The sequence below is a fragment of the Miniopterus natalensis genome, chromosome 14 (genome assembly GCF_054644295.1).
Source record: "Miniopterus natalensis isolate mMinNat1 chromosome 14, mMinNat1.hap1, whole genome shotgun sequence".
Taxonomy (NCBI): Eukaryota; Metazoa; Chordata; class Mammalia; order Chiroptera; family Miniopteridae; genus Miniopterus; species Miniopterus natalensis.
Window position 1 is genome coordinate 58,980,228 of NC_142094.1, and position 27,920 is coordinate 59,008,147.

Below are 27,920 nucleotides of genomic sequence, written 5' to 3' on the forward strand. Positions count from 1 at the left end.
CACGCGGATGACAGAGGTGGCCCAGGAAAGGACCGATGCGTCGTCACCGTGGGGTGGGGGTGGCGGGCAGAGCCCGTGTGGAGGGAGCCTCGAGGGACGACGCTCCTGTGGGGCTGGTTAGAAGGCTCTTGCGTCACCAGCCGCATCTTGAGCGACGTCTGCTGTTAAAGTAGGATCTGCGTTACTGCTCACACACAGCAGCCGTTTCAGTCAAAGCGAGACGAGCGGGCATGAACCTCGACGACGGGTTTGTTTATTTATCTGGGCAGGTCTTGATGTCTTTTAACCCCATTGCTAGTATTTAGTGACTGAGAGCGTCGTGCTCTTGCTGCAGATCCCATCAGAAGGTCCGAGAACGTCGGACACGGGGCCATGCCTGCCGCCTGGGTCAGCTTGTTGACTCCTGATTTAGTGCAGCTCACTGTTCATGCCGCTGGAGGTCTGTCTCACGGCCCCTCCTCTACAGGCGGCTTTGACCCACTGCTCACATACCCCTGCGGCTGTGCCAGGAGGGTGTGCAGAGGGGAGCCACGCACTTCTCTCGAGTGCGTGCTGTGGCCTTGGCTCGCAGGCTCGTTTTAGGTAAGGCTGCTGAGCAGACGTCGTACGGAGCACCCGCCGTGTGCGGCCGTCATCTCCGCGTTTGCAGGTCATTCGTTTAGGCCGAGTCCCTTCTCCGGGTGAAAGCTGAGTGCTGCCCACCAGCCTTGGTAAGAAAGGGGAGCTCAGGTAGAGGAGCTTGTCAGGAGCCTGGTCCCCATTTCTCCCCACTGCACGGCATTTCGGGGGAGCCCTGGCATTTCCACGTGTCCAGGCTGCTGGTACAGCCGGAAATATTGGAGACAGGAAGAGTTTGCAGAGGACACAGGCCACTGCTGCAGGACACACGCAGGAACATTCCTACACTTAATTATGTTTCTAGACCTTCCAGGTTCTTCAGACTTCCCATAAAGCCAGTATATTCCCAGGAAGGGCCATTGTAAAATACGAAAATAATCCCCCCCTTCCGCATCGTGCTCATTAAAGGAAGGCCGCGTCACAGAAACACCCCGTGCCCGTGTGATGCCAGCACTCACCCAGAGGGGCGCGGGGCACCGCGATCACACAGGGAACCCCGGAAACTTGGCTCCACGGCCCTTTGTGGAGCCTCGACTTACAGTTACCCAGGGAGAGAGAATGTTGAGCTCGGGGTTCGAGCCCTGTAGGTGACCTTTTCTACTTTCTTGAGCAGAGGAGGTGCCCAGACCCCATCGCACGGGCCGGGCTGCCTGCTCTGCGGGAGCCGATCGTACAGGTGCATCTGTGGCGATTGGAACGTCTCCCCGGGGAGGGGGCCGCCTGCCAGAAATCCCGGCAGAGTCCTCTCCCCCCGCCCCCCGGTCCTTCCTGAGGTGCCGCACGCAGGGGCTGCTGCCAGGCCTGCGCGCGTGTGACCCGGGCGACCCCGCGTGGCCTGCAGCCTCGCCGTCGGCTCAGGCCGGTGACGGGACAGAGCCATTCCCAGCGCCTTCAGCTAAATCCCACTTTTGACGTTTTAGGGAACGTCAGAGTCAGGCCTGGTGGTGGGTAAGCGCATGTCTGCTGATTTCTGTTCTGTAAGAAAGAAAAGGGCATCCGCGGGACCCGCTCCGCTGTGCCCGATGCTGTCTGTGAGCCCGGCTCCGTTCATATTTGGCGGGTTCAGGGGAACAGGCTTCTGTGTTTACCTAAACAGACTGCACCAGGGCAGACGCCTGAGGCTGCCTTTTCGTTTAGGGCAGGTCTGTAAAGTCTTTGTGCAGCGACAAAGCTCATTATTTATTTTGTGCGCCGAATGGTTTTCTTTTCAGTGGCTGTGGCTGCCGATGGAGTTTTCTTTTAACATAAAAGTGATTGGGATTGTTTCAGGAATGCCAGGCCCTGGGAGTCTTGTGATAAACAGGGGTCGAGTGCTCCCTGGGGAACCCTGCAAGAGAAAGGGGTGTGTTTGTGGGCGTCTGGTCCCGAAGCCCAAGGGCCACCAGGTGCAGGTGTACCTGGGCCAGAGGGAAGAAATGAGCCCCTCTCCCTGGGCTCCCTCCCTCCCTCCCTCCCTCCCTCCCTCCCTCCCTCCCCGCCTGCGGCCTCTCTCTCTGTCCAGACTGACCAGTTTCGCCTCACTTTGCTCTGTCTTGGATCCTGTGGGCACCACCTATGCTCACCCCCCGTGGCACGTAGGTGAGAAGGGTGAAGAGGTGCCCCGTGTGCCGTGTGGTTAGTTGGTCGTCATAAAAAGCACCGGGCAAATCATGATGCTCCACGGGCTTTATCCGCCAGGATCATGTTAAACTGTTGATGATCCTTTCAAGCGAGGCTCCAGCCCTGGCCGGTGTGGTTTGCACGTTGGCTCGAGCCCTGAACGTCTGCGGGTTTGATTCCCGGTCAAGGGCCGGTCCCTCGGTTGCAGGTTTGGTCTCCGGCCCCAGTTGGGGCCCATGTGGGAGGCAACCCACCAGTGTGTCTCTCTCACGTCAATGTTTCTCTCCCTCTCTCTCCCCCTTCCACTCACTAAAAATCAATGAAAATAATACCCTTGGGTGACGACTAAGAAAATAATAATAAAGTGAAATAAAGTGAAGCTCCGATGGGTAAGCCGACGTGGGTTTGGAGCACAGCTCACGTGTGTGTGGTCATTTCATAGGCGTGGCGCCTGAGACGGCACGTTTTGGGAGGACTCGGTGGCTGTTCTCGTGTGTGTCGTCATGTGTGTGAAGTAGCCTTTTAGACATGACTCGACACACGTTAAATTCTGGGCCTGAGATCAAGGGAGGGCAGGTTCCTCAAACAGGTCCCCCCCCCCCCGTTAATAGACCTAAACCAACCAGCAGGCCACCGCCGGGGACCTCCAGCTGGGTCAGGTGTCGGAAAACTTTCCTAAGGTCAGTCGTACCCCGAGGTCTTGGAAACGTCCGCATGCAAAACAAAACGATCTTTTCTACGAGGAGCTTGGCGAGGGAGGTGAGGCCGTCCGTCCAACCGCCCTGTGCTTTTGTTTCCAAACAGGAGCTCCGTACTGGACCAGCACGGAAAAGATGGAGAAGCGGCTTCACGCCGTGCCTGCCGCCAACACGGTCAAGTTCCGCTGTCCGGCCGGGGGGAACCCGACGCCCACCATGCGGTGGCTGAAAAACGGGAAGGAGTTTAAACAGGAGCATCGGATCGGGGGCTACAAGGTAGGCTCACGTCTCACGTTCACTTTCGCGAGTCCTCACGCCAGCGGGGGCCGGACGGAACGAGAGCCCGGCGTGGCCACGGCCGGTTGTTTCCGTGCTTGCTGTGGGAGACAGCGTGAGCCTGGACGGGCCTGTGATTCCGCCAGACCCCACTCCCACGGCTCTTTATAGGAGGCGAGTTGAACGGCAGAGGGGTCGAAAGTTGAGAGTCTGTTTTCTATACGCTTTACAGTCTATAAAACTGAAACTACAGTGGGATCGGAGACGCGTAAGTGCCCGCGGTCGCGCGGCTCGAGGGGGCCGTGTGAACGGCGGGCGGGCCCGGGTCGGGGATGGGGTAGGAAATGTTACGCAGGAGGAGAGGCTGCTGCCCGGGGGACAGACGTGTCTCCCTGTCCTTCATCTGCGCAGGTCCCCACAGCCCCTTGCTCACTGGTGAGATGAGTCTTCAGCACGCACTCCCTGGGGGGTGAACTGGACCCACCTCCTGGGAGGTGCCCGTAGGTGCCCTTCAGGCCTTGGTTCGTCCATTCAGTGAACGTCGATTGAGCAGTGCCCTGGACGCCGGGTGAAGCTCAGGTCCAGCTACAGGGACCCCTGGTCCAGCAGGGAAGGCAGAGAAAAATCTGGGCGTCAGGACCCTGATGTGGGGAGTCAGGCGAGTGCAGCCCTGCAGACGTGCAGGGAGGCGATGTCGGCTCTTGGGGAGACTTGGGATCAGGGCGACCGGGAGGGTGCTGGGCTGAGTCTGGGGAAGGGCGTCTCAGAGCGATGGGGGGTCTCCCGGTCTCGGCGTGGACAGGGAGTACTTTGAGAGCCGATTGCAGGGGAAGACTTCACGAACCCCGTCATGAGGTTCTTTGGTGCTTTTGGAACAAGAATGGGCTTATTAGTTACCTACTGCTGTGTAACAAATTACCCCAAATTACCCCAGGACGCAGTGGCTTTAAACAGCAGAGCTTATTGTCTCTCGCTGCCCCAGTCGGGGATCCAGGTGTGTCCCGGGGCCGTCCTGCGTCGAGGCCCCTCTCCCTGGAATTAGGTTTTCAGCAAAGGCTGGGTTCTCACCTGCAGGGTCACCTGGGGCGGGGGCGGACCTGCTTCCAGCCTCACCCTGCGCTTGTTGCCAGGGTCACTTCTTTACAGGGCGTTGGACTCAGGAACCCTGAGAGCCACCTTCAGTTCCCTGCCCCGTGGGCCTCTCCGCGTGGCTTCCTGGGGGCGAGCGGAGAAGAGCCAGGGCGAGAGTGTGAGGAAGACGGAAGTCACAGCCTCTGGGACCTAATCCTGGAGCCTCCCACCACCTTTGCTGTTCTCTGTTGTTAAGCAAGTCGCTAGGGGAGGAGATGACCCAGGGGCATGGCTGGCAGGAGACGTGGGCAGGAGACGTGGGGATCACGGAGCCACGTGAGACACCTGCCCAGCGGGTCAGGTAGAGGACATGTCAGCTGAGACCACAGGTCCTTGGGAACCAGGCGGGAGAGACTCCTTGGTGGCAGCGAGGTGCCTGGCAGGGCCTCCCTGGTGCTCCTCTCACCTGTGTTAACTCAGCCGCTATCACCTGAGACCTACGGCAGCTTCTGCCCGTCGCTGCTGTGGTTAAATGGGCCTCTCTCCACCCAGAGTGTGCCCAGCAGCCCTTTCCAGAAATACCACACAGTTACTCATCTCTAAAGAATTGTTTTTGTCTGCAGAAATGTTTGACTTTTGTTTGAACATTGAAAAATTAGTATCTGGAGGCCAAACCCAGAGGGCGATGGGGAGAGCCTGTGAGTAAGTTCCCGAGAGCACCTGTCGGGTAGTTTGTGTGGCGTCTGCTTCGACCCCGGGAAGGGGACCACTTCAGGGGCCTTCGCGACTCCAGCTCATGGGTAGAAGCAGGAGGCAGGAGCCCAAATTGCCTCTGTTAGTTCATTTCTTGGATCGGGCACAATGAGGTTGGAAGGTTGGCTTTTTTTTAAAGGCTGACTAGACAGAGGTTTAATTAGGTGATGCTGGTTGTAAAGGCCGAGTAAAGCTCTGAAACCGTGGCTCCTGGGATTGTCCTAACCACAGGCGCTCTGAAACCACGGCCGGTGCAGCCTCGATGAGTGACGGTCAGCCCTGGCTGGTGCGGCTCGGTCGGTTGAGCGTCGACCCGGGAACCAAGAGGTTGCTGGTTCGATTCCCGGTCAGGGCACACGCCTGGGTTTCGGGCTCCATCCCCGGCAGGAGGCAGCCGATCGACATTCCTGTCTCTGTCTCTCTCTAAAAAAATAAAAATCAATAAAAACATATTTTAAAAGAAGAATAGTCATCAAAATCCTGGTGGTCAGCAAATGTCCTCCCTTCGGACAGCCTTGGAAATGGGTACACAGGGCCAGCGAGCCCCTGGAAACCCCTGGTCTCGAAATAAATACCAGTGTCGTGATTACGGGTACGGAGCTTTGTGCAGACAGGAGCCAGTGATTGCGGAGGTGCTGGGAGGCCGAGGGGCCTGATGAGAAGGTGCTGCCTGATTGAGGCAGGTGCAGCCGCTCGGCTCTAACGCCCGGTGATGACATTCGGCTAAACGACAGCACCTGTGCTCAGAGCAAACCGCCCCCCCGTCGGCAGGGTCCCTCAGCCTGGCCCCGGAAGGCGACATGACCACCGTCTCCCTGTTGTCTCATGTTGGAGCCATTTTCGGGGCGAAGGGGAGGGTGGGAACAAAAATCTAAAGTGTGTTTTGCTTTTTATAAGAAGAAAGGGCGAAGGGAGGGTGCTTCCCTTTGGGGCGTGGCCTGCTGGCTGGCAGTGCCCAGGGCGCCTTCCCTGCCCTGCTGGGCTTCCTCTCGGAGCAGAGGCTGTGGCTGTTGGTCCGAGTGGCCTTGGAGGGTCACCCCGCCGGAGGCGAAGGTGGTCAACCTGGACTCCGGGGCTTGCACCACAGTGGTGCTGGACGCTCAGTGCGGGGATGCTGGCGACTTCGCGACCTCACCGAGCCCCGGAGTCTTCTGGGACCTGAAGGGGAAAGACAGAGCCCTCTCATCTGGGAAAACGTCCCCTACGGTGTAAGCCCCGCCCGGCCGGCCTGGCTCGGCGGTGGAGCATCCGGCCTACGCACGGAAGTCGCAGGTTTGATTCCTGGTCAAGGGCACGTACCTGGGTTGAGGTTCGATTCCCTGGCCCTGGTTGGGGTGGCAACCAATTGATGTTTCTCTCTCACATCAGTGTTTCTGTCTGTCTCTCTCCCTCCTTCCCTTCCACTCTCTCTAAAGATCAATAGAAAAAATATCCTCAAGTGAGAATTAACAACAAGAGAGAGAGAGAATCATGGGAGAGAAAGCTCGTTTTTATATATAATTAAAATGACCAATGGAGTTGCTTGGGATTCGGCAGGTGAGCCTTTTTTTTATCAAAGGCTCCTGCTGAGCCACTGTTAGGTGACGGAGTCAAATGATTGTTTTCCTTAGCACGTGGGCAGAGGCTGGTGGGATGGGATTAATTTATTTAGAACGATAAAGCTCGACTTGAGGCAGAACGACTGCTCCCTAATTATGCCACTGCTTGGGCTCGGCCGGCCGAGGTGGAGCTCTCCCTGCTCCCGGCCACCTGTCCTTAAAATGGGAAGATGGGCCGGGTCAGCGCGAACGTCTGATGCCCTCCAGCCCTGAAAACGACCTAGCAGCGTCGCCACAGTGCAGCAGCCACCGTTTTTCATCTTAAACAGCAGCACTGGTGTTTTTTTTTTAATATGAAGAGGTTATCTTTATAGCCAGATATTTCATAGGGGCTCTGGGCAGTTATTACAATTAAATGCAGAAAAGCCAGAAGGAGATTGAGATAACTGATAGAGCACCTCCGTTCCCGGCGCCTTCTTGGGTGACGCGTCAGGCGTGGAGGGGAAGCGCATCCTCAGACGCCACCCTTCAGGCCACACACTCGCGGCATAAGAACCAAGAGCCGTCCCAGGGGAGAGCCCGGCACGGAATCGGCCCAGGAGCACGTTACTGTCGGCTGGACTAGTCCACTGTCGGGTGCACCGTGGAGGGCAAACGGGGGTATCCTGAATTATGGTGAAATATACGTAACATGAACTCTATCATTTATTTTTAAAACATGTTCATCACCCCAAACAGAACCCCTGCATCCATTAATAATTTCCCATCACCCCCCCCCCACTCTAGGCTCGGAGCCCCTGACACACTTTCTGTCTGTGGATTCTCCGTTCCAGGTGTCTCAGGTGGACTCGGGGTCCTTGTCCTGTCCGACCTGGCTGCTTTCCCTTAATGCGTTCGAGGTTCCTCCAGGTTGTTGCGTGAATCAGAATCCCATTCCTTTTACAGCTGAAAAACGTTCTGTCCTATGGGGAGACCATGTCTTGTTGATCAGCTCACCTGCTGAGAGGCACTCAGGTGGTTCTGCCTTTCGCCTGTTGTGAGCCACGCAGCCGTGAACGTTAGTGTCCACGTGTCTGTCTGCGTCCATGCTATCGGTGCCTTTAGGTGTCTACCTGGGAGTGGAATTGCTGGGTCACATGGTAATTTTGTGACAAGGTAATTCTTCCTTTTGTGGGAAGTCTTGAGAATTTTATTATTTTTATTTTTTTAAACATATCTTTATTGATTTCAGAGAGAGGAAAGGAGGGGGAGAGAGAGAGAGAAACATTAATGATGAGAGAGTCATTGACCGGCTGCCTAGCCTGCAACCCGGGCATATGCCCTGACCGGGAATCGAACCCCAATCTCCTGGATCCTAGGTCGATGCTTAACCCCCGAGCCACGCCCGGCCGGGCAAGTCTTAAGATTTTTAAAGTTTAAATTCAAAAGGCGGTGGATGCCCTGCAGGCCCTCTGCTCCTCTGCCCCTGGGCACTTCCCTGAGCATCTTCAGGGCACAGACATCTAAGTTCACTTCCCATGTCCTCTGGAGAGATCCCTGGACTCTGAACCGCGTGGAGGGAAGAGCCTCCCCCCGCCTGGAGGATCAGAGCTCGCCCTGCCCTGTTCTCTGGACACCTCCTGCAAAGCAAACTTCTTGGTGTTTAAGCATCTAACAGGTGTTGGCTCCCTGTCTGCATGGGGATAGCACCAGCCCTTGACACGTGTCAGCTCAGCTTGTGCGCACACACCCAGAAGGGGTGCCTTGGGGTCCCCCAGGAACCTGCTGACAATCGGGGCCTGGCACCGGATGGCAAGATTTTATGCATCCTAATGACACTTGGTGTGTGTTGAATTGTAGGTGAAGGCCGGGGTTAAAGGGGTGCTGTCTTCTGGGCACATTGGGCCCGGTGCCAGTGGAGGGAGGCCCTGGCAGCGTTTATTAGCACATGGACACGGCAGCCATCAGCCGGGCGCAGAGCCAAACTTTCCCTGCAGCTTCCAGCTCCTGGATGTTTATCAGCTGGTTATCGCGCACCTGGGCATTTGGAAATGTTAGGACTTTTTTGCAATGTGGAAACAGAACTTTGACCTTTCGCCTTTCACCTGGGCCTTTGGGTGTCATCACACACACGAAATCCACATCCCCAGGTGCCACTTGGAGGTAGCCAGGAGTGTAACAGGCACCTTGGAGGCTTTAGGTAACAAGGGTCCGAGAAAACCTGCCTGGGCCACCCCTGGGCTTGGCTGCGACAGGGCTTGGAATGTCTGTGGAATCCGGCCTCCGTGTCCCCCGGCGGAGCATGCGGGCCATTAGCTTTGGCCGGCTTTGTTCTGCACTGAAGTGTTATTTTTGAAAGTCTGTAGTGAGCATAGTTTTGAAGCCTCACGCTCTCTCTCTCTGCTCGTTGGCAGAAGAAAAGTAAGGACGGATTCCACAGAGATTTGGCCACGGGCAGGGGTGAAAAGAGAGTCGTGCATGTGTTGGCTGGTGCGGGTTTCTCTTCCCCGTGGCTTTGGTGTTTCTGCCAGGGTGACAGTCCTGCAGGAGAGCAGCCACCATGCAAGGGAGGCCCGGGAGGCCCAAGGGAGCCCGGAGCCGGCTCAGTGCACTCTTCTGGGGGTGGGGTGGGGGTTAGGTTTCTGTTTAAATTTGAAAAGTGAAAATGAGAAGAAAGTAAACATTTATAATCCTGCCACTTAATTATATAAAGTGTGTTGTTAACAATTTAGTACCTTTTCTTTCTGATTTTAGCTGTGTTTTTACGGATATGTGTATAGATCCCAGCCCATCGGGCTGTGCGTGTGTATTTTTTACAAAACGGGATCATGAATACACACGTTTGTATTCAGCCCCCCCCTTTTTTTTTCATTTATCAATAACTGTTGATATCTGACCAGGTCGGACATACGAATGCCTCGTGTTTTAATGACTGTTGGCTGTTCTGTTGGACTGAGTTACACTGTGGTTGGTACAGGACCAGCTAGACAGTGCTAAGGACGCTTCTGGATGGAGTCCTGGTTTTTGCCGCTACGAACAGTGCTCGAAGCAGCAGTCTTGCTTGTGTGCCTGGGAGCCATACTGCTATTTTCCATGTCAGCTAGATTTCTGGACGTAGAATGAACTGGGTCAAAAAAGATGTGTGCTGCTGGTTTTAATAGGCACCCAAATTATTTCACAGAAAGGCTTTTCTCCATTTACGTTCCCACTCCCTGAGCCCGTTTCTCTGTCACCCTCCCCAAGTACTCGATGGCGTTGATCTGTCTAATTTTTGTTAATCAGCGAGTGAATAAGTGTCTCATTACTGTCCTAATTTGCATTTCCCTGGCGTTAATGAGGCTCAGCGTCTTTTCAGATCTTTATTGGGATTTACATTCCCTCCTCCGTGAGAGCAAAGCTGGTGTGTGTGCCTTTGACCAAACTGGCTGAACAACTAGCACCAAAGAGCTGAGGAATTTAGAAAAACATGTTGGAGAGGATCTTACATTTTTTGCCGGAAGGGTGGTTTCCTAAGGGTGGTTTACACTGAATCGTGGTATGGAAACAGGATATTAAAAAAAACACACACAGAAAAAACCTCACCAAAATCTGTGTGCCTTTGCTCCCCACCTTTCTGGGGTTCCTGTTTGTGGCCTCGTGTTCTCACGAAGCAGCCACTGTTCGCGGTAGGATGCCCCCTCCGCGGTTATCGCACGGCCCCTGTAAGGGCATCCACTTGGAAAGTGCCCCGGCTCGTGGGATCTGGGGTTGGTGGCGCGTGAAGGCGTCGGGCTGGAGCTGTGGTGTAGGGAAATGAGCGGCCCTCGCGGGGCAGTATTGATCGAGTACTAAGGTCTCCGGGAGGGCAGAACCCCTTGTTGGGTCAGCATGATCCTCGTTGCGAAAGCATCTTTTAAACATTAACTGGTTAATATTTGCAGCACATCTCCCGGAAGCCGATACTCAGGGGCCCGTGCCTGTGAGGAGGACCGTGACGTGGGAGGCCGTGGCCCCGAGGGGAGGCCGGGCTGCCCCCGGCCCTGGGTTAGAAATGGCAGTGGTGTGCCAGCCGCCTGTGCCACGGTTAACGTTCGGGCGGAGGCAGGTGCTGCCCGCCGGCCAGTTCGGGTTGAGCTCCACTTGGAACAGTCCATGGGCCAAGTCTGGATCCAGGCTCGAGAAAGACATCGACAGTTTGGGCGGGGTCCAGAGACGGGCACTGGCCCCGATTAAGGGCTTAAGGGCGTGACATCTGTGCAGGGGCTCAAAGAACCGAATATTTACGGCAGGGCTAAGGTGCTGGATTAGGGGCCTGGTGACGTCGGGCCTGTGGCTTCATCCCTGACTTACCCTCCATGTGACTGGGGCTCAGAGGCCAGGAGAGTCCCGTTCCTGGTACCCCCGAGCGCGTGGGGAGAGGAAGGGTCTCATCGTGGGCCCATTTGTCTCAAATCAAGGAGCTAGTGCTGCCGCTCTGAGCTTACGGCTCTAGGGTAGACCCAGGGGCCAGAATTTAGACAGTTTTATTTTATTTTATTTTATATGTATTTATTTTTTTCTACTCCTTACCTGAGGATATTTTTCATTGACTTTTTTTTTTTTTTTTTTAGCTAGAGTGCCAGGGAGAGAGGGAGGGAGGGAGAGAGACCTAGCCTCTCTTTGGTTCTGCTGCAAGGCTGTGGCCCGGCCAGGGGCAGCCAGGGAGTCTCCTGTCCGAGGCAGAGCACAGACTCGCTCTGCCGCAGGCCTGATGCCTTCAGGTTCACCTCACTGCCAGACGTGCCACCTGCGGCAGTGAGAGTGCCTGTCCGTCACCCACTCCCCGACGTTGGACCCTGGGACAGCCTCCATGGTCGTGCAGGAGGGCCGGTGACAGGCAGCAGCTGAAGTGCAGTGACCGGCTGCCCAGAACCTGGTCTACATTTGTTGCTTGTGGTCTTGTTGAGAAGACTCCGGCCGTCACCCTGTGACCCTTCCTAAGACTGTTGGTGATGAGCAGTCGTCTTGGTTTTGAACTTGGCATCGGCAGCTCCCCTCTGCAGTAACGGCTTGCGTAGAGCTGACACCCGGCGTGGCCAGGGCGTGGCGTGGACGTGGCATGGGCGTGGCCAGCGTGTGCTGTGGCGTGGCCAGGGCGTGCTGTGGCGTGGCTCAGACTCGAACCCCCGCTGGTGCTGCTTGTCACAGGGGACAGCTGCCCTGGTAACGGGCGCTCATGCGTCGACTGTATTCTCCAGCTCAGTTCTTGCCTCACTCGTGTGCCTGTGACGGGCTCTGCTGGTGTGATTGGGGTTTTGTGATGAAGGCAGAAAGCACTTGCCACACTCAAGGAGTCATTCAGAAGGTTCATCAGAATTCCTGAAACGATAGTTAGAACGAGCTGGCCCTGGCTTTTTATCGTTTTCTGTCCATTTCTCCGAGTGCCTTGTCTGAAATGCCCTTAAAGACGGATTTGGAATCGGAGAGAAATGCTGAGGCCGTGACCCCAGGATGCCCTTGGTCCTCGTGAGGAGTCACGCTGGCTTGAAACTGAGGCTGTTACACTGTTTTGAAAGCCGGTGGGAGCGCGGAGTCTGTCGTTTGCCTGTTGACCGCACCGTGGGGAGGCGTTGGGATAACTGATTTTCACACGTGCTGTTATCTTTGAAAAGTCTCGAGGAGTCTGCAAACAGGTGGACTGCACCTCAAGTTTCCTGAGGAGTCATTGCTCCCATATTTGGGATTCTGAGTATATTTCTCAGGGATACGTAGCATCTGTTCAGCTACCACCAGAGACCAGAGCTGAGACTTCTTGAGACGCCCAGGCAGCCTCTGGGGGCCCTGGGGGGACAGCGAGAGGCGCTCACACCGGAAGGCTCCAGAAACAGCACCAGCACCTGCTGTGGGCTCCTCGGGAGGGTTGCAGCAGCTGAGGGGGTGCAGCTCGGCTGTGCCTGGCATACGGGCGGGGCCCCTGGCCTCGGCCCTGGCGGTTCCCTGGTGCCCGCGGGGCCGCGTGGGTGAGCAGCTGGTAGCCCGCCCTCCCTGGGCACTGACTCTGCGCAGGCTCGCACGCAGGTCCCCAGCCACCGGGCGGCCCTCGTAGGGACCCTCAAGCCTATGCCTGTGGCAGACTCACTGCCCCCCACTCTTGGGTGTGCGAACACGTGTCCGCTTGCTCGACATTCACCTCGATAATTATTTCTGTCTCTCACCATTCTGAGTACTTATTATGAGGAAAATTTAGAATTCAGGAGATTCTTCACCTTCCTTGTCTCCCCCAACTTAAAAAAAAAAAGCTTTTATTGAATATATATATATTTTTTTTTTTGAGAGAGGAAAGGGGAGAGAGAGACAGAAAACATCATCGATCGGCTGCCTCCTGCACGCCCCCCGCTGGGGCCCGAGCCCACAGCACAGGCCTGCGCCCTGACCGGGAATCGAACCAGCGACCTCTTGGTTCCTAGGTCGACGCTCAACCGCTGAGCCACACCGGCCGGGCTCCCCCAGCTTTTTAAATCACGAGAGCAAAGCGCCCGGCGTCCTGTGCCGAGGCTGTTAAATGCACCCCTGCTTTGATCTTTCCAGGTGCGGAACCAGCACTGGAGCCTCATCATGGAAAGCGTGGTCCCATCCGACAAGGGGAATTACACCTGCGTGGTGGAGAATGCCCACGGGTCCATCAACCACACCTACCACCTCGACGTCGTGGGTAAGTCCGCCGCCCCAGCGCGGCTGCCGCCCGTCGCCTGCTGTGCGTGGCGCTCGCCGCGTCTGGCATCTCGAGGGTGAGCCTCGCTCCCCCGGGTGGAAGGGGGGCCCGTTTGCTCCCCTTCCTCCGAAACACGAGCTGTCCGCCGAGAAGGATTCCGCTGTGCCTGGCAACGTCCTGTTTCCCGATAAGCCGGGTTTTATGTGTTTCGCGTGAGCCTCCTGGCTCCCGAGCGCCGTCCTGTGTAAAATGGACGTGGTTTGAAACCCGCTGACGCTCTGGAAGCTGAGATAACGCTGAAAAATGTTGGCGGGGGCGGGGGCCGGGCGCGCTGCCGGAGAGCCTCGTTTTTCAGGGAGAGGCCGCGCGGGCGACGACGGGCAGCTGCCGGCCCGCGGCGGAGCCGAGGAAGAGCCACGGGGGGGGCTGCCCGCTGCCCGCAGGGCTCCTCGGCCCCCACGGTCTCGGCGCCGCGTCCTCTGGGAGGGAGCTGTGTCCGCGGCCCACAGGGTGGCTTTTCACCCAGTGCTGCTGCTGGGTGGTTCACCCTCATGGGGATGTTTCCATTGATCTTCTTAAATATGACTATTGATCTCAGGCAGGAAGGGAGGGGGGAGAGAGAAACGCCAGTGAGGAGAGTCACTGACCGGCTGCCTCCCGCACGCCCCCCACTGGGATCGAGCCCGCAGCCCGGGCACGTGCCCTGACCGGGAACCGGGCCTGTGACCCCCTGGTGCCCGGTCAGTGCTCAACCGCTGAGCCGCCCCGGCCGGGCTCCAGTGAGTTTTATTTTTATTCTTTAGAGAGAGTGGAAGGCGGGGAGTCGGAAGGAGAGAGAAAGAGAGGGAGAGAAACGTTGATAGGAGAGAGACACGTCGATGGGTTGCCTCCTGCATTTGCCCCGACGGGGGCTGGGGGTCCAGCCTGCAGCCCAGCCACGTGCCCTCTCCTGGGAGGAGAACCCCTTGCCCTTCGGCGCGCGGGCAACGTTCTAACCACTGGGCCACACTGGCCAGGGCTCAACGTGCTATTTTAATTAAATATCTTAAGACCACATAGCCCGTTGTCCTGGAAACTCAAATTTCTTCCCGCCTTGCCGATTATGATGGGTTTTGTCCTAAATGATTGAGAAAGGGTGTTTCTGTCTCAAGGATTGAGAACAGTGGACAGGGCAGGGGGGGCTGTCTCATCGTTGCAGGGATGCTGGGCTGAGGTTTTTTGGGTTTTTGGTAGAAGCCTTTTTTCTCTCTGTCTGTCATCCTGACTCTCACAGTCGCCACCTGTCCTTGAGTCCTTGCTGTAGGCGACCTGTCAGATGGTCCCTGTCCATGTGCAGGTTGCAGGCTCCTGCTGAGGTCTCAACCCGGAGCCCACCTTGGCTCCTTTTGCCAGAGGGATCCCCTGTGGGGTTCTAGGAGCCGTGTGCCTGCAGAGAAGGCCCCCCCTCACTCCCGATGCAGCCGGGCATTATTTCTCTGGTGGGCGTGTCTCCCGTAAAACATAAACTCTCTGCAGAGAGACCCCAAGCTGTTTGAGTCGCCCGGAGAGCCATTAAAAAACTTTCCAGAGCTTGATTAACCAAATTACATAGATTTGGTTAATGGAAGTTTTAGGTTAACTGAAAATTAAACAGAAAACCATTTTGATTTTCTGTCAAGTTAAAGTAAATTAAATCCATAAGAAACTCTTAGAAAGTAGGATACGGTCTTTATTTCCATGTGTATGTCAGTCTTCAGTGGAAAAAAAAAAAAGCATTCGTAACATTTTATTTTTGTTATTTAGAAGGTTTTTGTATAACGTGGGTCCTCTGGGTTGCCACAGACTGAGTTTTAGGGTTGTCTTTTCTCACAGACGTATTTATGGACTGTTTCTTAGTGGGAATTGCTATGTCCACATATTTTACAAAACACAGAGAGAAGTTGACCCTCAAACGTGAGAGGAAAACGGTTGACATTTATTTTGGTGTTGATGTGCCAGAAACGGATTGTTCAAAGGGCACAGGCCTTGGATTCCACTTTGGGCCTCATGTATCCTGAATCTGACATGAAAGTGTTTCTATTTAAGGAAAGAAAGATTTGGGGCTAAATGTTCTAAATACCTAATCCTGAAAATAAGTAATTTATTGTGGGAATCAAATGACTGTGCTGTGGCAGTTCTGGGGGAGTTCGGGTTTGCCCGGGTCTACCAGTCATCCCTTCGGGGCCATTTCAGGAGGCGGGAGTCACATCCCGGCCGCCCCAGCCGGGGGCTCTTGCTCGGAGCAGGTTTCAGGTTGGGTTGTTACGTAAAACATTCGAGAGCCCCTCACCCCACCGCCCCCCGGGCTTCCTGGCAGCTCATCTCCCCGTGAAGCCCCGAGGTCTCTCAGAGTCCAGGCTCGGAGCTGAGCCGGGCTGCTGAGTAATGGAATCGTGCTCTCGAACGCTAATCCCCTGGCAGTCGGGCTTGTTGAAAAGAGCGTATGATTTAGTGGTGCGATGTGCGGGGAGCGCTGGGTGTGTGGAGTAATGCGGAGAAAGGCCCGATTATGTCACGGGCTTGGGAGCTCGCCCAGCGAAGCGTGGGCCAGTAATGAATGACACAATGCTGGTTGGGATTATCCATTAGAGCTCAGCCCTAATAATTTTCCAAGCCTTGAACCCTCTGTGTAAAGAGAAGCCAAAGCCGGCGGAGCCCAGGACGTTTTCGGGAGAGATGGAGGTGAGAAACGCTCTCGTGGTTGCGCAAAACCCTCGTAACTGCTTTGAGAAGTGCTAATAAAATAAGAGCCGGGCCAGCTGAAGAGTCTCACGTAGACTCGCAGGGCAGGCGGCCGGTCGTTCGGAGCATCTCCGCGAGTGGAAACGGGGGCTCTGGCTCGAACAGGGACCTGCTGGTGGCCCCCGGGCCGAGTTTAATGCACGGCCGTGTGATCGCAGGGCCTCAGCCGTATCTCTGTCGCACAGCAAATCAGACTCTACCCGCGAAAGCTCACGTCCTCCGAGGTTTCTGTCGCTGTTGCTGTGATGCACGGGTTTGTGGTTCAGGTAGGGCGAAGCATCAGACTGGGCGAGGTCTTCGGTTGAGATTCTCCCTCGCCAGGCACCCCGTAAGCACTTCCCGCAAAAGCTGTCGTTCAGGCGACGTCCCTGTGCCCTGGGATTAGACAGGACTCTTGTCGTGTGTGAGGCAGAGGCTTTCCTTGGGGAGCCCTTTTAGAGCCTCGCATGATCCCCATTAAAACTGACGCTGTAACTTTCCAGCCGCTTACTTGTGAGGGGAAATGAGCGGGAGGCTCCCCATTTCGGTGATGGGGGTGACGGTGAAACGGGCTCCCCTCCGAGAGCTGGCCCAGGAGGAGTGAGCTTTGGCCCTTGATTGTCAGTCGGCGAGGCCTGGGCCCTGCCACCAAAGGCCTTGGATAGGTCATCTCACTTCCAGTTTCACGATCCTTGTGTTTTAAAAGTGAAGGAACTGGTGCTGGGGAGGGAGGAGAGGTCTGTCTGCCCAGACACAGGGCACCAGGGAATCGGACAGTTGCTGAGCTTTTCCAAGCCTCTCTCTTCTCACCTGTAAAATGGGAATGACGACCTCCTTCCTGAGATGGCTGTGTCAGGCCCTAGGGGCTGCTCTAACCAATGACCACAAGCCGGGTGGCTTAAAACAACAGAAGGGTGTCCTGTCTCAGTTCTGGAGGCCAGAAGCCTGAAGTCAGGGTGTCCGCAGGGTTGGTCCCTTCTGGAGGGAGAATCGTCCCCGCCCCCCTCTCAGCTCCAGGTGGCTGGTGTCAGCCCTCCACGCGTGGACCCATCACTGGTTCCTGCCTCTGTGTGTCTCAAACCCGCCCCCATCGCTCCCTCTGAGGACACCTGTCACTGGATGTAGGGCTCACCCCAAATCCAGGATGAAGGCACCTGCAGATCCTTAATTACAGGAGCCTTGTTTCTAAATTAGGGCGCATTTATAGGTTCTGGGATTTAGGACATGGACTTGCCTTTAGGGGCCACGGCTCAACCCACTGCCATAGTTATGAGGAATCAGGTGGGTTAACAGGTGGAAACACCAGATTGGCAGCTGGGTGGCCAGCATCTGGAGTCCTCTCTGCTAAACTTTGATGCTTTGTTTTTTGGAAGGTCTGTGGGAATTTTTTAAAATAATTTTTAATTTTTCAAGTACAGTTAACGTGTAATATTGTATTAGGTTCAGGCATACAACATAGTGATTAGACATTTATGTAACTTACAAAGTGATCACCCCAATATATGTGGTACCCATGGGACACCATTCACCTGTAATAACTTTCCCTGGACTCCGTGTGAGGTTTATTAATCAAGCTGAATGCCACGCTGGGGCCAGTGGCCGACGGCCCATGTCCTGTGGAGGTTCCCACCTTGGACCAGTGCTGTCTCCAGACTGTGAGCCCCAGGACTGGTGCGGTTGCTGGACCTGCTGAGGGGATCGTGGGCTTCGAGAGCTCCACGCTCACTGACTCGGCCTCCACCCCACCTCTCACCCCATTTGGGGAAATTCGGGCTCGGGGATGTTGGAGGCAGGTGGTTTGCTGGGACTCGGAGGAACTCCGGAGCCGGGGCCTCCTCTGCGTTTTATCAAATCCCAGGTTAATGCTCCGTGTGCCCCAGGCTGACGTCTGGGTTTTAGGTCGACTGGGTGAGACCAGCCTCAGCGCCTGCAGCCAGACTCTCAAAAGGCCCACTATTGCCTCCTCCCCATGTTCAGCCCTTTGTTGCAAAAAAAAAAAAAAGTTTAAAAAGTGAGAGAGGTGGGGGAGGTGGGAGGAGATGGGAGTGCTCGGCTTACTCAGCATCTTCCGCTTTGAGTTACAGGCTCTTTCCTTGGGGGGGGCTCAGCTCTGTCTTCCCAGGGACCAAGACGCCTTCCTGCCTTTTCACCTGCTGTTAGGTGTTTCAGGGGACCGAGCGCCGTGGAGGCAGACGCAGTGCCTCTGGGCTGGCCGAGGCCAGCTGTGCCCTCTCTCCCGTCAGCCTAACTCCCCAGAAACTTGTCCTCACCTGGGACGAGCTGCGGGCAGCAGTGTCTCGGGGGCTGGTTGGGAGCCGGTCCGGGCCGAGCATCCCTCTGCCCGCGTGGAGACCGCTCAGGCCTCCTCGCCAGCCCCGGCTTGCTTGGCGCCAGACCTAGGTGGGGTGTTGGCTGGCCCGAGACAAACCCCCTGTGACCCAGCCCCTGATGTGATGGGTCACAGCCCAAAAGCACAAAGGCTGCCATCCCGGGGCCGCCCCCTCAGGTGTGTGTGCAGGAGCAGGGAGCGTCTCCATCGTCTCGGGCGCTGGCCGGGACGCCGGGCTGGGGGTGACACCTGCCTCGGAGCTCAGGCCGCCGGTCCCCAGGAGGGAAGGAGAAGTTGCGTAAGTTGTTTAGTGCTCGGGGCAGCCGGTGCCCCAGGAAGACAAAGGCTGCCATGTGATCCTGAGCAGAGAGGGGGGACAGGCAAGTCAGCATCCTCCCCCACACGGCTCCGGCTTGAATTTTGGATTCTCTTGGCTTTGGAACAAAGTGGCATTTAAGTAAAGGAAGAAATGGTGGCCTTGTTAATGAGTCGGATGGTTTATTGCTGAAGCTGTCGAAATCAGGCTCATTCCTGCCCACTCGCTCCTTAGGGAGGGCCCCCTGTGTCCTGGATTCCGTGGCACCGTGGCCTCTGGGCAGAGCGCTGGTTTCTGTGTGACGAGGGGTGACCGGCAGGCAGCAGTAATCGGCACCGTGCCCTGAATCGAGGGTTTTCACGCCCGGACGCCTGGCCCTCACCTCTAAGTTGCACTGTGTGTGCGTGTCCCTTGCACTTGCTCAGCGCCACGGCGCCCCCGGGGTTCTGGACTCAGCACCCGGCCTGCAGGCTTCCTGGCCAGGCCGCCTTCGATTTTCCATAGTCACGATCTTGCTGCCAGTTGGTTCCTTCCCACTTCTTGCTCGGGGTTTAAGGCTTGGTGTTTATGCTGATGCTGGTCCCTCGGCCAGCCCTGGGCTGTGAAATCCAGCCGCAGGGAGGCGGGAGCCCCTCCACGTGAATGGAGCGAGGTGCCGAGCCAGGTAATGGGTCGCGGCTAATGCCTTTCTCACGTGGGCTCGCTCAGCAACGCACAGCCTGGGAGCCGGAGCCGGAGCCGGGATTGAGTGGGAAGCAAAGTCCGCTGCTGCTTTTGTGGCTCCAGCACCCATTTCCATCTGTCTGTCTGTCTCTCTCTTCCCCCCCCCCCTTTTTCTTTTAAATTTTTAAAATTGACTTTAGAGAGAGAGGGAGAGAAACATGGACCGGTTGCCTCCTGCATACACCCATCCTTGCTGGGTAGCGCCCTTGGAGGTGGCGGTGGAGGTGACGTGGGGGGGGCGGCTCCAATTCTCCATCCTTTGCGAGCTCCTTGGAGGTCACGGAACCTCAGAGCCTCAGTTCTCTCACCTGTGAAATGGGGGTGACGGCACACTCTCCTCGTAGCCCCTCTGGGAGGATGGGTGGGAGGGCAGGGCTTTTAAACAGCCGTCCCAGGCAGTGGTTAGTTGCCGTCACTGGGTGGTCTCTGACCTCTCCAGTCTCTAGGCCGAGACACAGGCGCAGAGCCCAGCCCTGGTTGGCAGCTTTTCACACCTGTTTCACAGCTGAGTCCAGGGGCAAAAGCTGGTCATTGGGCGGCTACGTCACCCAAAATGTACTGACCAGCAAGTAACTGCTCTCCTGCAGGACGGGTCCCAGCCGGAGGTCACTCCTCTGGGCAGCGAGAGCAGGTGGTGTCTGTGGGGGTCACCGCCTGGGGCTGGACAGGCACACGCCTCCCAGTGGGTGGGTCACCTTAGCACTTTGCAGCATCAGCATTTTACCCCTGTCCTTTGCAAGCCCTCCGTTGCCCTCTGCCCCGCAGCTGAGGAGGGGAGCTTTTATCAATTGCTTTATATTCTGGAAGGGGGCCTGGCTGGGCCAAGGGCTAATATTTGTCTAATCTTTGACATCGAGCCTGTGGTGTGGGCAGAGAGGTACCCCAGACAGGCTAATGCCTCACAGCATTTTGTAAGAAGAGGGTCCCGGCACATACCTGGAGATGGCGCAGGTGGGGACTGGACGGAGAAAGCCGCGGCTCTCAGGGCCTGGCCGGTGAGCCCCAGGCGGTGATGTGTCCAGTCGTGAGCTACAACTTAGCAGTTTCCTGTCAGTGTGTGCTGAGCGGGAATAATACAAAAACAGTCTCTTGAGTTACTTATGTTTGGAATTTTGTGGTTCTTAACATATCGCAAATTTTGAAGCAAGAAATCCTCAGTTTCCCTCTAAACTCACTCATTCTTGCAGCTTCATGAACAGTCACTTCTATAAAGCGAAAGACCCCTTTGGGGACGTGCAGTGCCTTCTCTCATTAAGGGGGGAATGTGGAAATGCCACCCTATTCCTGCCTTTTCCGATGACTCAGCCCCCTCCCCCGCTGCTGTGCTCATGGTCTCCGCCTCTGGTTTAATGTCACAGTCAAGGGAAAGGTGGGTCGGAAATGGCCCAGGGTTGTAATGGGGATGTCGCCCCAGCTTAGAGGGCAGGTGAGTGGAAAGGTGGCCTCTAGAGCCCCTGTCACCTTTCACACTGGGGAGGTCACCTGCAGCAGGGAGGTGGGGAGTTGATGGCCGAGGGGAGGGTGCCGGTGTTGCCATGGGGACGTTTCTCTGCTCTGGGAAGAGAGATGAGGCGAGAACTTCTTGCCGGGTTTGGAGGGAGAAACCAGAGCAGAGCCCTGTAGCAGGAGTCACCTGCGTCTACGGGGTTGTGGTGATTAATTCTCTGCCTGTGGAGCACCCTGCGCTTGGCCTAGAGGGTGAGTGACTGAGTTGAATGAGACACGGGCTTTGCCCCTCTTGGAGTTTTCATGTCACACACAGAAGACCCCAAACTGCCACAGAGAGAAGGTGACAAGTAGGGATGGTGACGCCTGGATCTTGGTAGAACTGTTTACTGTTTCTCTCTTCCCCTCTTACAGGATTCTCCACACAAGGCCTGTAGGAGTTCTGTCCATCCCAAATAAGGGTCCCAATCCAAAGGTCAGCTTGTGCCCAGACACAGTCCCTGTCACGCCAGGCCCTGGCTCTTGGTCTGGAAGGGCCTTTTGGACGTTGTACTTTACTTGAAAAGGGGTGTCTTTCTCCTCTGTGGTTTAGTGTGTACTCCAGGCTGAGCTAGAGGAAGGGTGAAGGGTTTAGTCTTTTAAATTGGACATTTTGGCCAAAAGAATCAAGGGCACCACCAGAGTGCTCGGTAGGGAGAGGGCTGGGCTGCAGGCTGGCCTGAGGCTCCGCCGCCTGGACGCTGAGGAGTGGCCGTCAGACCGCAGCCCATTGTGAACAAGCGGAGACTCTGCTGAAGCCTCTCGTTAGGGGATGCTCGCAGCTGGGAAGATCTAGACTCCCTTTTATTTTCAGGGTCTGAGAAAACACATGAGGTTTTTTTGTTACAAGCTCTCCTGCGGCTCCAACCAGAGGGGGTGGTTTTTGTTTGCTCAGATGGGCTTGCAAGCTTTTGCTGCTGCTCGAACCACCCCAGGAGCAAGAAAAGGGAGATGAGTGTGATGGATGTTCCCAAACTTCCTCTAGAAACAAGGCTTTTCACATGGGGAAAGTTGCTGAAACCTGTCCGTGCTGTGACCACGGACATCTTTCCGTGTCTGCGTCCCTGTCTGTTCTTCACGCTCCGTAGTGGCCGCGTTCCGTCGTGGATACAGTGTAACACTTCGCTGCCCTTGGTGCATGTTCAGGCTGCTACATCGTCAGTTGTCCAGTTACAGAAGGGGCCACAGTGACAGCCTTGCACACACCTCCGTGGTGGACAGATTTCTAGAGGCGGGTCAACTGGGTCCTTGTTCCTAGGAATCAGCGGAAGGTTGGCCACCTGTGAGCTTTCTGTGCGCTGCCGTCTCGGGGGGCTCCCCGGTGGTTTGGATTTTAGCTTCTCTTCAGATCGTTTGAGAGAAGATACTGTGATTCGGACAGAGTTCAGAGGGCATGTTTACTTCCTGGACTATTTTTTTTTTTTTAAACGTTTCCAGCACACTCTTCCCGTGAAGGAAACACAGCCCCGCGGACACCAGCCGATGACCTCGCATTCCCAAAGATGTGGCACCCGGTGGGAAGTCGGCGGGGTGCCGGGGCTCTGGGATGCCGCCCTCAGCTGTGTTTACCCGTCTCCTCGGGAGGGAGCCCACTGACGTACAGTTTTGCCTCAGTGCAAACCCAGCACAGTGTGGGGAGGGCGGGGCCTTGTGTCAGGAGAGAGAAAAGCTCTCATTTAGTAAACTGGACAAGGTAAATATACTTAACTAATTGGGAGGGCAGGTTTTCCGTGACCCTGGGAATATGTCTTGTTCCCTCTGTGATAGTGTCCCCTTTGCCGTTCTCCTGTGGGTTGTTTGTTTGGTTGGTTTTTAGTGGTAAAATATACATCATATAAAATGTAGCGTTTTCGCCAATTTTGAGTGTCCAGTTCAGTGGCATTAAGGACATTCACATGGTTGTGCCACCGTCACCACCATCATCCCCAGAACTTTCCATCACCCCAGAGCCGTGTCTCCTTTTAACAAAATGAAAGGCATTTTTGAACCTACATTTGGCATAACTTTGTGGTCACCAAAGAGTCTTCAGGTCCGGTTTAACCTTTCGAAGGGACAGAGTCAGGGGATCAGCAACATTTGGAGTATAAATAACACGTAGCCCTGCTCCTGTGATTGGCCCAAGACCTAACCGGACACCCAGCTGGTAGAAGTCAGCCCCCGGCCAACTAGCACAGCCCGTGACAGTCACTGGGGCCGGTACCTACCCCCTGGCTTTGGTTTTCCAGGCTGCCCGGCCCCATAGGGCAGGCACAAAGGAATCAGTGGTGTTTTGCTCCTAGCATTTCACGTGGTGCAGCCTCCGTAGGTCAGGGAGGGACTTCAGCACAGGAGGGACGACACTTGGTCTTGCCCTACAGGCTCCTTCCTCGGGCTTTGGTCTCTATGCAAAGGCAGGTGTTTTGGAGGGAGCTGGATTCCCAGGACTAAAGAAAAATTCCAGGTGCTCAGCGTCCCAGTCCACTTGTCTGTTCTGGAAGGTGACAAGCCAAACCTTGGGGATGGGGAGGGGACTTTGACGCCTCCGGAAAGCACAGGCCTCCTTCTCATCCTGTGCCTGGACCTCGCCCTTTTCTTCGGTCACTTTTAGTCCTGACCTCCTTTTGGGCCCGTCTCTGGAGCCTGGAGAAGCTCAGGGGCAGCAGAACTGGGAACCCGACTAGATGGGGCCCGTCTGGTTTGGGTGCACCAGGCGGAGTCATGACAAGACAGAGTCTCCTCGTAATTAGCGTGAGGTCTTTAGCAGGTTATTGAGCTCCTCCAGCTTCAGAGGCCTTGCTCCCCTCCCCCTAATAACCCTGCCTCATGCTAACTGGTTTAGTGCGTTTTTATGCAACAAAAGCAACCACCGCCCACTCTTGAGGAAAAATGCTGGGCTGGGCTTTAGAGAAAGAATTCGTGGTTGTTCGCACTTGTCCTCAAATCGCAGTGTTTTCTTTCTCTATGTAGCTAAGGAGCTGCCAGCTTAGAGGACGGGTAATTAAATTTAGATTTTAATTTAAAGAAGGGGCCGGCGGGGTTCTCCATGCTGCTTAAATGAACGGTGCCCGAGAGCGGGAGACTGTGTTACCCGATCCATCCCGGGCACTCTGGTGATTTGGGCCCCTCCGTGTTTTCCTACGACGGAGCGGTTTTGAAATGGTTCTTTGTGGCAAGTGCTGAGTAGGGTTTTGGGGAGAAGTAGCTAGAAGACCAGTGCCTGTTGGGAACCAGCAGCTCTGGGCCTGATTAATTTACGGGTGTAATTTAAGAACCTGGTTCTCCTCCTGATCCTGGGATGTGAGGTTACCCAGCCTGTGTCCATGAGGCCTCTCCGCTCAGGGGACGTTTTTGTGGCCTTTGCTGTGTCAGAGGAAAAGCTGTGGATCTCTGATGAGCAAACATGTTCAATGTCCAGAGGAGGAGGGGCTGCAGAGTTTCAGTGGTCAGTTAACAGAGGTTTAACTCTGTCACTCAGGCATTTTCTCTGTCCCGCCCGGTCTCTGTCTCCCTGTGTCTGTCTCTCCCTCTCTGTCTCTCTATCTCTGTCTCTCTTCTCTCTGTCACTCTCAGTCTGTCTGTCTCTCTGTCTGTCTCTGTCTCTCTTCTCTGTCTGTCTCTCTGTCTCTCTGTTTCTGTCTCTCTCTCTCTGTCTCTTTCTGTCTCTGTCTCTCTTCTGTCATTCTCAGTCTGTCTTTGTCTCTCTGTCTGTCTCTGTATCTCTTCTCTGTGTGTCTCTCTGTCTCTCTCTCTGTCTCTGTTTCTGTCTCTCTCCTCTCTGTGTCTCTCTGTCTTTCTCAGCAGGATTTGAGAGTGAGTCAGTCTCGATATTTAAACTCTCCGCAGCTGGGCCTTGAGCTTTAGAAAAGTGGATTCATTTGCAGCACTTGACAAAAGGGAGTGAGAGAGCGTGAGGGGGGAGAGAATAGTTTTTCCAGCTCTGAGTCTGTTTACTGTGCATTTATTTGGTGGAACCTCATTCCAGCTGTGCAGCCAACTGTCCCATCGGCAGCAGCCACACCCTCTGGGCTGCTTTCCATTCTGTCTTAATTTGGAATTCACACAGGGACCTCAGAGTGGCTGTTGCAAAGGTTCCCGTCCGCCTTGGTCCATGGACCGTGCATCTGCAACCTGCAGAACTCAGAATATCTGTTTTTAAAAATTGCAGTAGAGACACAGGTGAGGTGCTTGTCAGCTTATCTGTTTGCCATATATCTATTTCACTCCCCTGTAAAAAGGAAAATCTGTTTTATATAATATCTGGGAGTCGAACATGCCGTAAGAGAGCCTTGCCTAGTTCTGTAAATCCTGGTGAAGATGGGACTTTTGTTATCATGTAGAACGAGAGAGGCGCGAGCTCTGGGCTTTCTCTTCGGACCCAGAGAGAATTCAGGACCAGCCTCCCTCTGCAGCATCGCGAGCTGCGGGCTTCGTCTGCCCAGGGCCTTGTGCGGTTCGGGGGAGCACATTAGCTGCTGGAGGACCTTCGTGCCCAGTGGGCCCGGCCGTGGGGACCGCCTGCAGGACCCGCTCCCAGCCAGCTCCCCCGGCCGCACCCTGCGTTCACCCCCGTCTTTCGGAAGTTAGAACAGGAGTCCAGGGCTGTCATCCCCGGCCCCTGATCCCTGCTGAAGGGTCTGATGGGCACCGCGGAGGAGCGATTGCTGAAGGACGGGAGAGGAGGGGCACCGCGCTCGGCAGATGCTGGCACCCGGGACCCTTTCCAAGACGCTGGGGCAGAGAATGAAGCTGCGGCGGAAATCAAACCCTGCTGTGGAGAAACGAAACATGAGGCCTCCTGACTTTCTAAAAACATTTTAAATAACGTTCTGTGAGGTTTCATTTTGTACCGAAGGCAGCTGTAATAAGTTTTGGGAGGCGGTGTAAGGTTTCGATTACAGAGGGATCCCGCTTACGGGTTCTGTACCCAGAGTGAGAAAGGGCTGGGGGCGGGGGGGTTCAGAGGTGGTTTCGTAGGAGGTGAGAAAAGTTGAAAGGATGACTTTGGGACGGCGAGTGGGCAGCATTTGCTGTGCCGCGTACTGTGCCGATGCAATAACATTAAAGCAGTCCCGGTGGCAGTCACTCCGTAGCTGGAGCTCAGCATGGTGACCACCAGTCAAGGCTCCGTCGCGGGCCCTGCCAGGCTGCCCGGCGGCTCCACTCCCCGCCGGAGGCTGGCGCGGCCGGAGCGGCCGGGCCGCATGAAAGCGCCCATTGTTCCTGGGCACCGTGACTTGGTATTACAGGCACAATGTTTGCTTGTGGAGAGATTTATTAGAAACAAGCATGTTTCAGAAGGACGCCGTGGTTTGAAATTCAGCCGACCTGGCTTATGACATTTCGGGTTTTATAGTCCCTTTGTTTCTGAGCGTAAATATTTAGGTCCGCCGTAAATATTTACCTTCGAACACACAAACACAGGGCGCAGACGTGGAAAACAGAGCCCGAGGGTGAAGGGGGGCTTCGAATCCACTCCCCTGTGGGAAGGAGTGAACCACCCCAGCGGCTGACAGGTACAAAGAGGGTTAGTTCATGGGCTCGGTCGGCGGTGTCCAGCCCAGGGGACGGCTCCCCTCACGCTGTGAAGTCTCATGGGAGGAGGAGGGTGTGGGGACTTACCTCTGTCCGTCTCCCATGGCTGGGGCCGGCCAGCGCCCCGCCCCCGCAGCCCTCAGCAGGCCCCTGTGACGTCCAGCTGGCTGCCAGGCCGGCCCCGCAGGCTCACCGTGGCTCGTCCCTGGGACGCTGTGTTAGCCAAAGTGTGAGGGCTCCTGGGGATGTTTGAAGGGCTCCCAGCTTTGCAACTTGCTGCCCCCAAAATGTAGGAGTCTCACCCTCTGGGTTCTTTGCTCAGCCCACCTGGGTGGTGACACTGGGGGACGTGAACGACCCCTCTGGGCTCCGCAGTCTCTTTCTCGCGTGAAAACGTGGGCAGGTGCCTGTGGGTGATGGGAGATGCCGGGGCACCGCGTGCTAAGGAACCTCTAGCGCGCGTTCCTTCTTTGTTTTTCTTAAAAAGTTTTTAAAGACCGGCAACAGGCTTAGGCAGTAAAATCAATTTGCACATGGTCTGGCTCTTGTCCAGCAAATTCCAGTCGATGACATTTTCATCAGAAAGGCTCAGATGTGGAAAGGCTGAGATGTCTGTCGTTCTGATCCCAGCCCGGTGCATGGGGAGGCTCGGGTGCCACGTGCAACGTCCTTGGTGGGGCCTCCTCACGTCCCTGGGCAGCCTTTCGAGCGGAGGTGAAAGGCGGTGGTGCCCACCTGGTGGGGACGGGATAGGGCTGGGCCGAGACCTGCAGGCACGTGGGGCTGGGCGATGTTTGCCAACCGTGGGTGCCTGGGGGGTGGCTCTTGACCCAGCTGCCTGGTGGGAAGGCTCCGGTTAGTCTGTAATCACAGTGGCTTGTGAACGAGGCCACACAACGGGCTGGGCGCTTACTAGCGTCCCGAGGGCCCCGTGTTCAGTGGCTCACGCACCTCGACGGGGTTCCCTCCACAGGATTTCCGCAGAGACCGTCTCTAAGCTGGGAGGGACCTTTCCAGACACAAGACGGGGGGGTGGGGGTGTCCTTTGTGGGAACTTTCTCCTGAGGGGGGGAGGGCAGGTGGGGGGGCGGCTGCCCGCCGGCCCGTGTGGGCTCCTCCGAGACCGTCTGCAGCGTCGCCGGGCTTGGCGCTGGGGTCCCTGTGCTGTTTCTTCAGAGCCACGTCCGAATACGGGAAGGCCTGCTTGTGCGTCCAGCACTTGGCAACAGTAACACTTAATATTTATCAGGGAAGCGACCGGGGGATACAAAATGAATGGATGGAATAAATTCCCGTAAAGAGAGGAAACCGTTTGTTCATTCAGCCTGTTCATGGTTTTGGGCTTTAGCTTCTAGTTTTATTTCTGAAACAAGTGAGGAAAGTCTTCTCAGAGCCTCTTAGGCATGTGTTCGGGGTGACGGCGTGGCTCAGTGGTTAGCGTCCGTCCCCCCTCCCCCCAAAGGGTCTCGGGTTCGATTTCTGGTCAAGGGCATGTACCTGGGCTGCAGGCTTGATCCCCAGCCCCGGTCGGGGTGCGTGTGTGCGGGAGGCAACCAGTCGTGTCTCTCTCCCCCCACCTCCCTCCCTTCTGCTATCTCTAAGGAAGATCAGTGGA

General features: G+C 55.9%; 1 protein-coding gene across 10 annotated transcripts in view; it reads left to right on the forward strand.

The window, feature by feature from the left end:
* The window catches only part of FGFR2 (fibroblast growth factor receptor 2), an 87,743-nt gene that overhangs the window by 29,865 nt on the left and 29,958 nt on the right, over positions 1-27,920 (forward strand). For all 10 annotated transcript variants that reach the window (XM_087824068.1, XM_087824072.1, XM_087824070.1 and 7 more), the window contains 2 exons: positions 3,022-3,191; positions 13,079-13,202. In XM_087824068.1, coding sequence (XP_087680194.1) covers positions 3,022-3,191; positions 13,079-13,202 — 294 coding nt within the window. The remainder of the gene's footprint in view (positions 1-3,021; positions 3,192-13,078; positions 13,203-27,920) is intronic.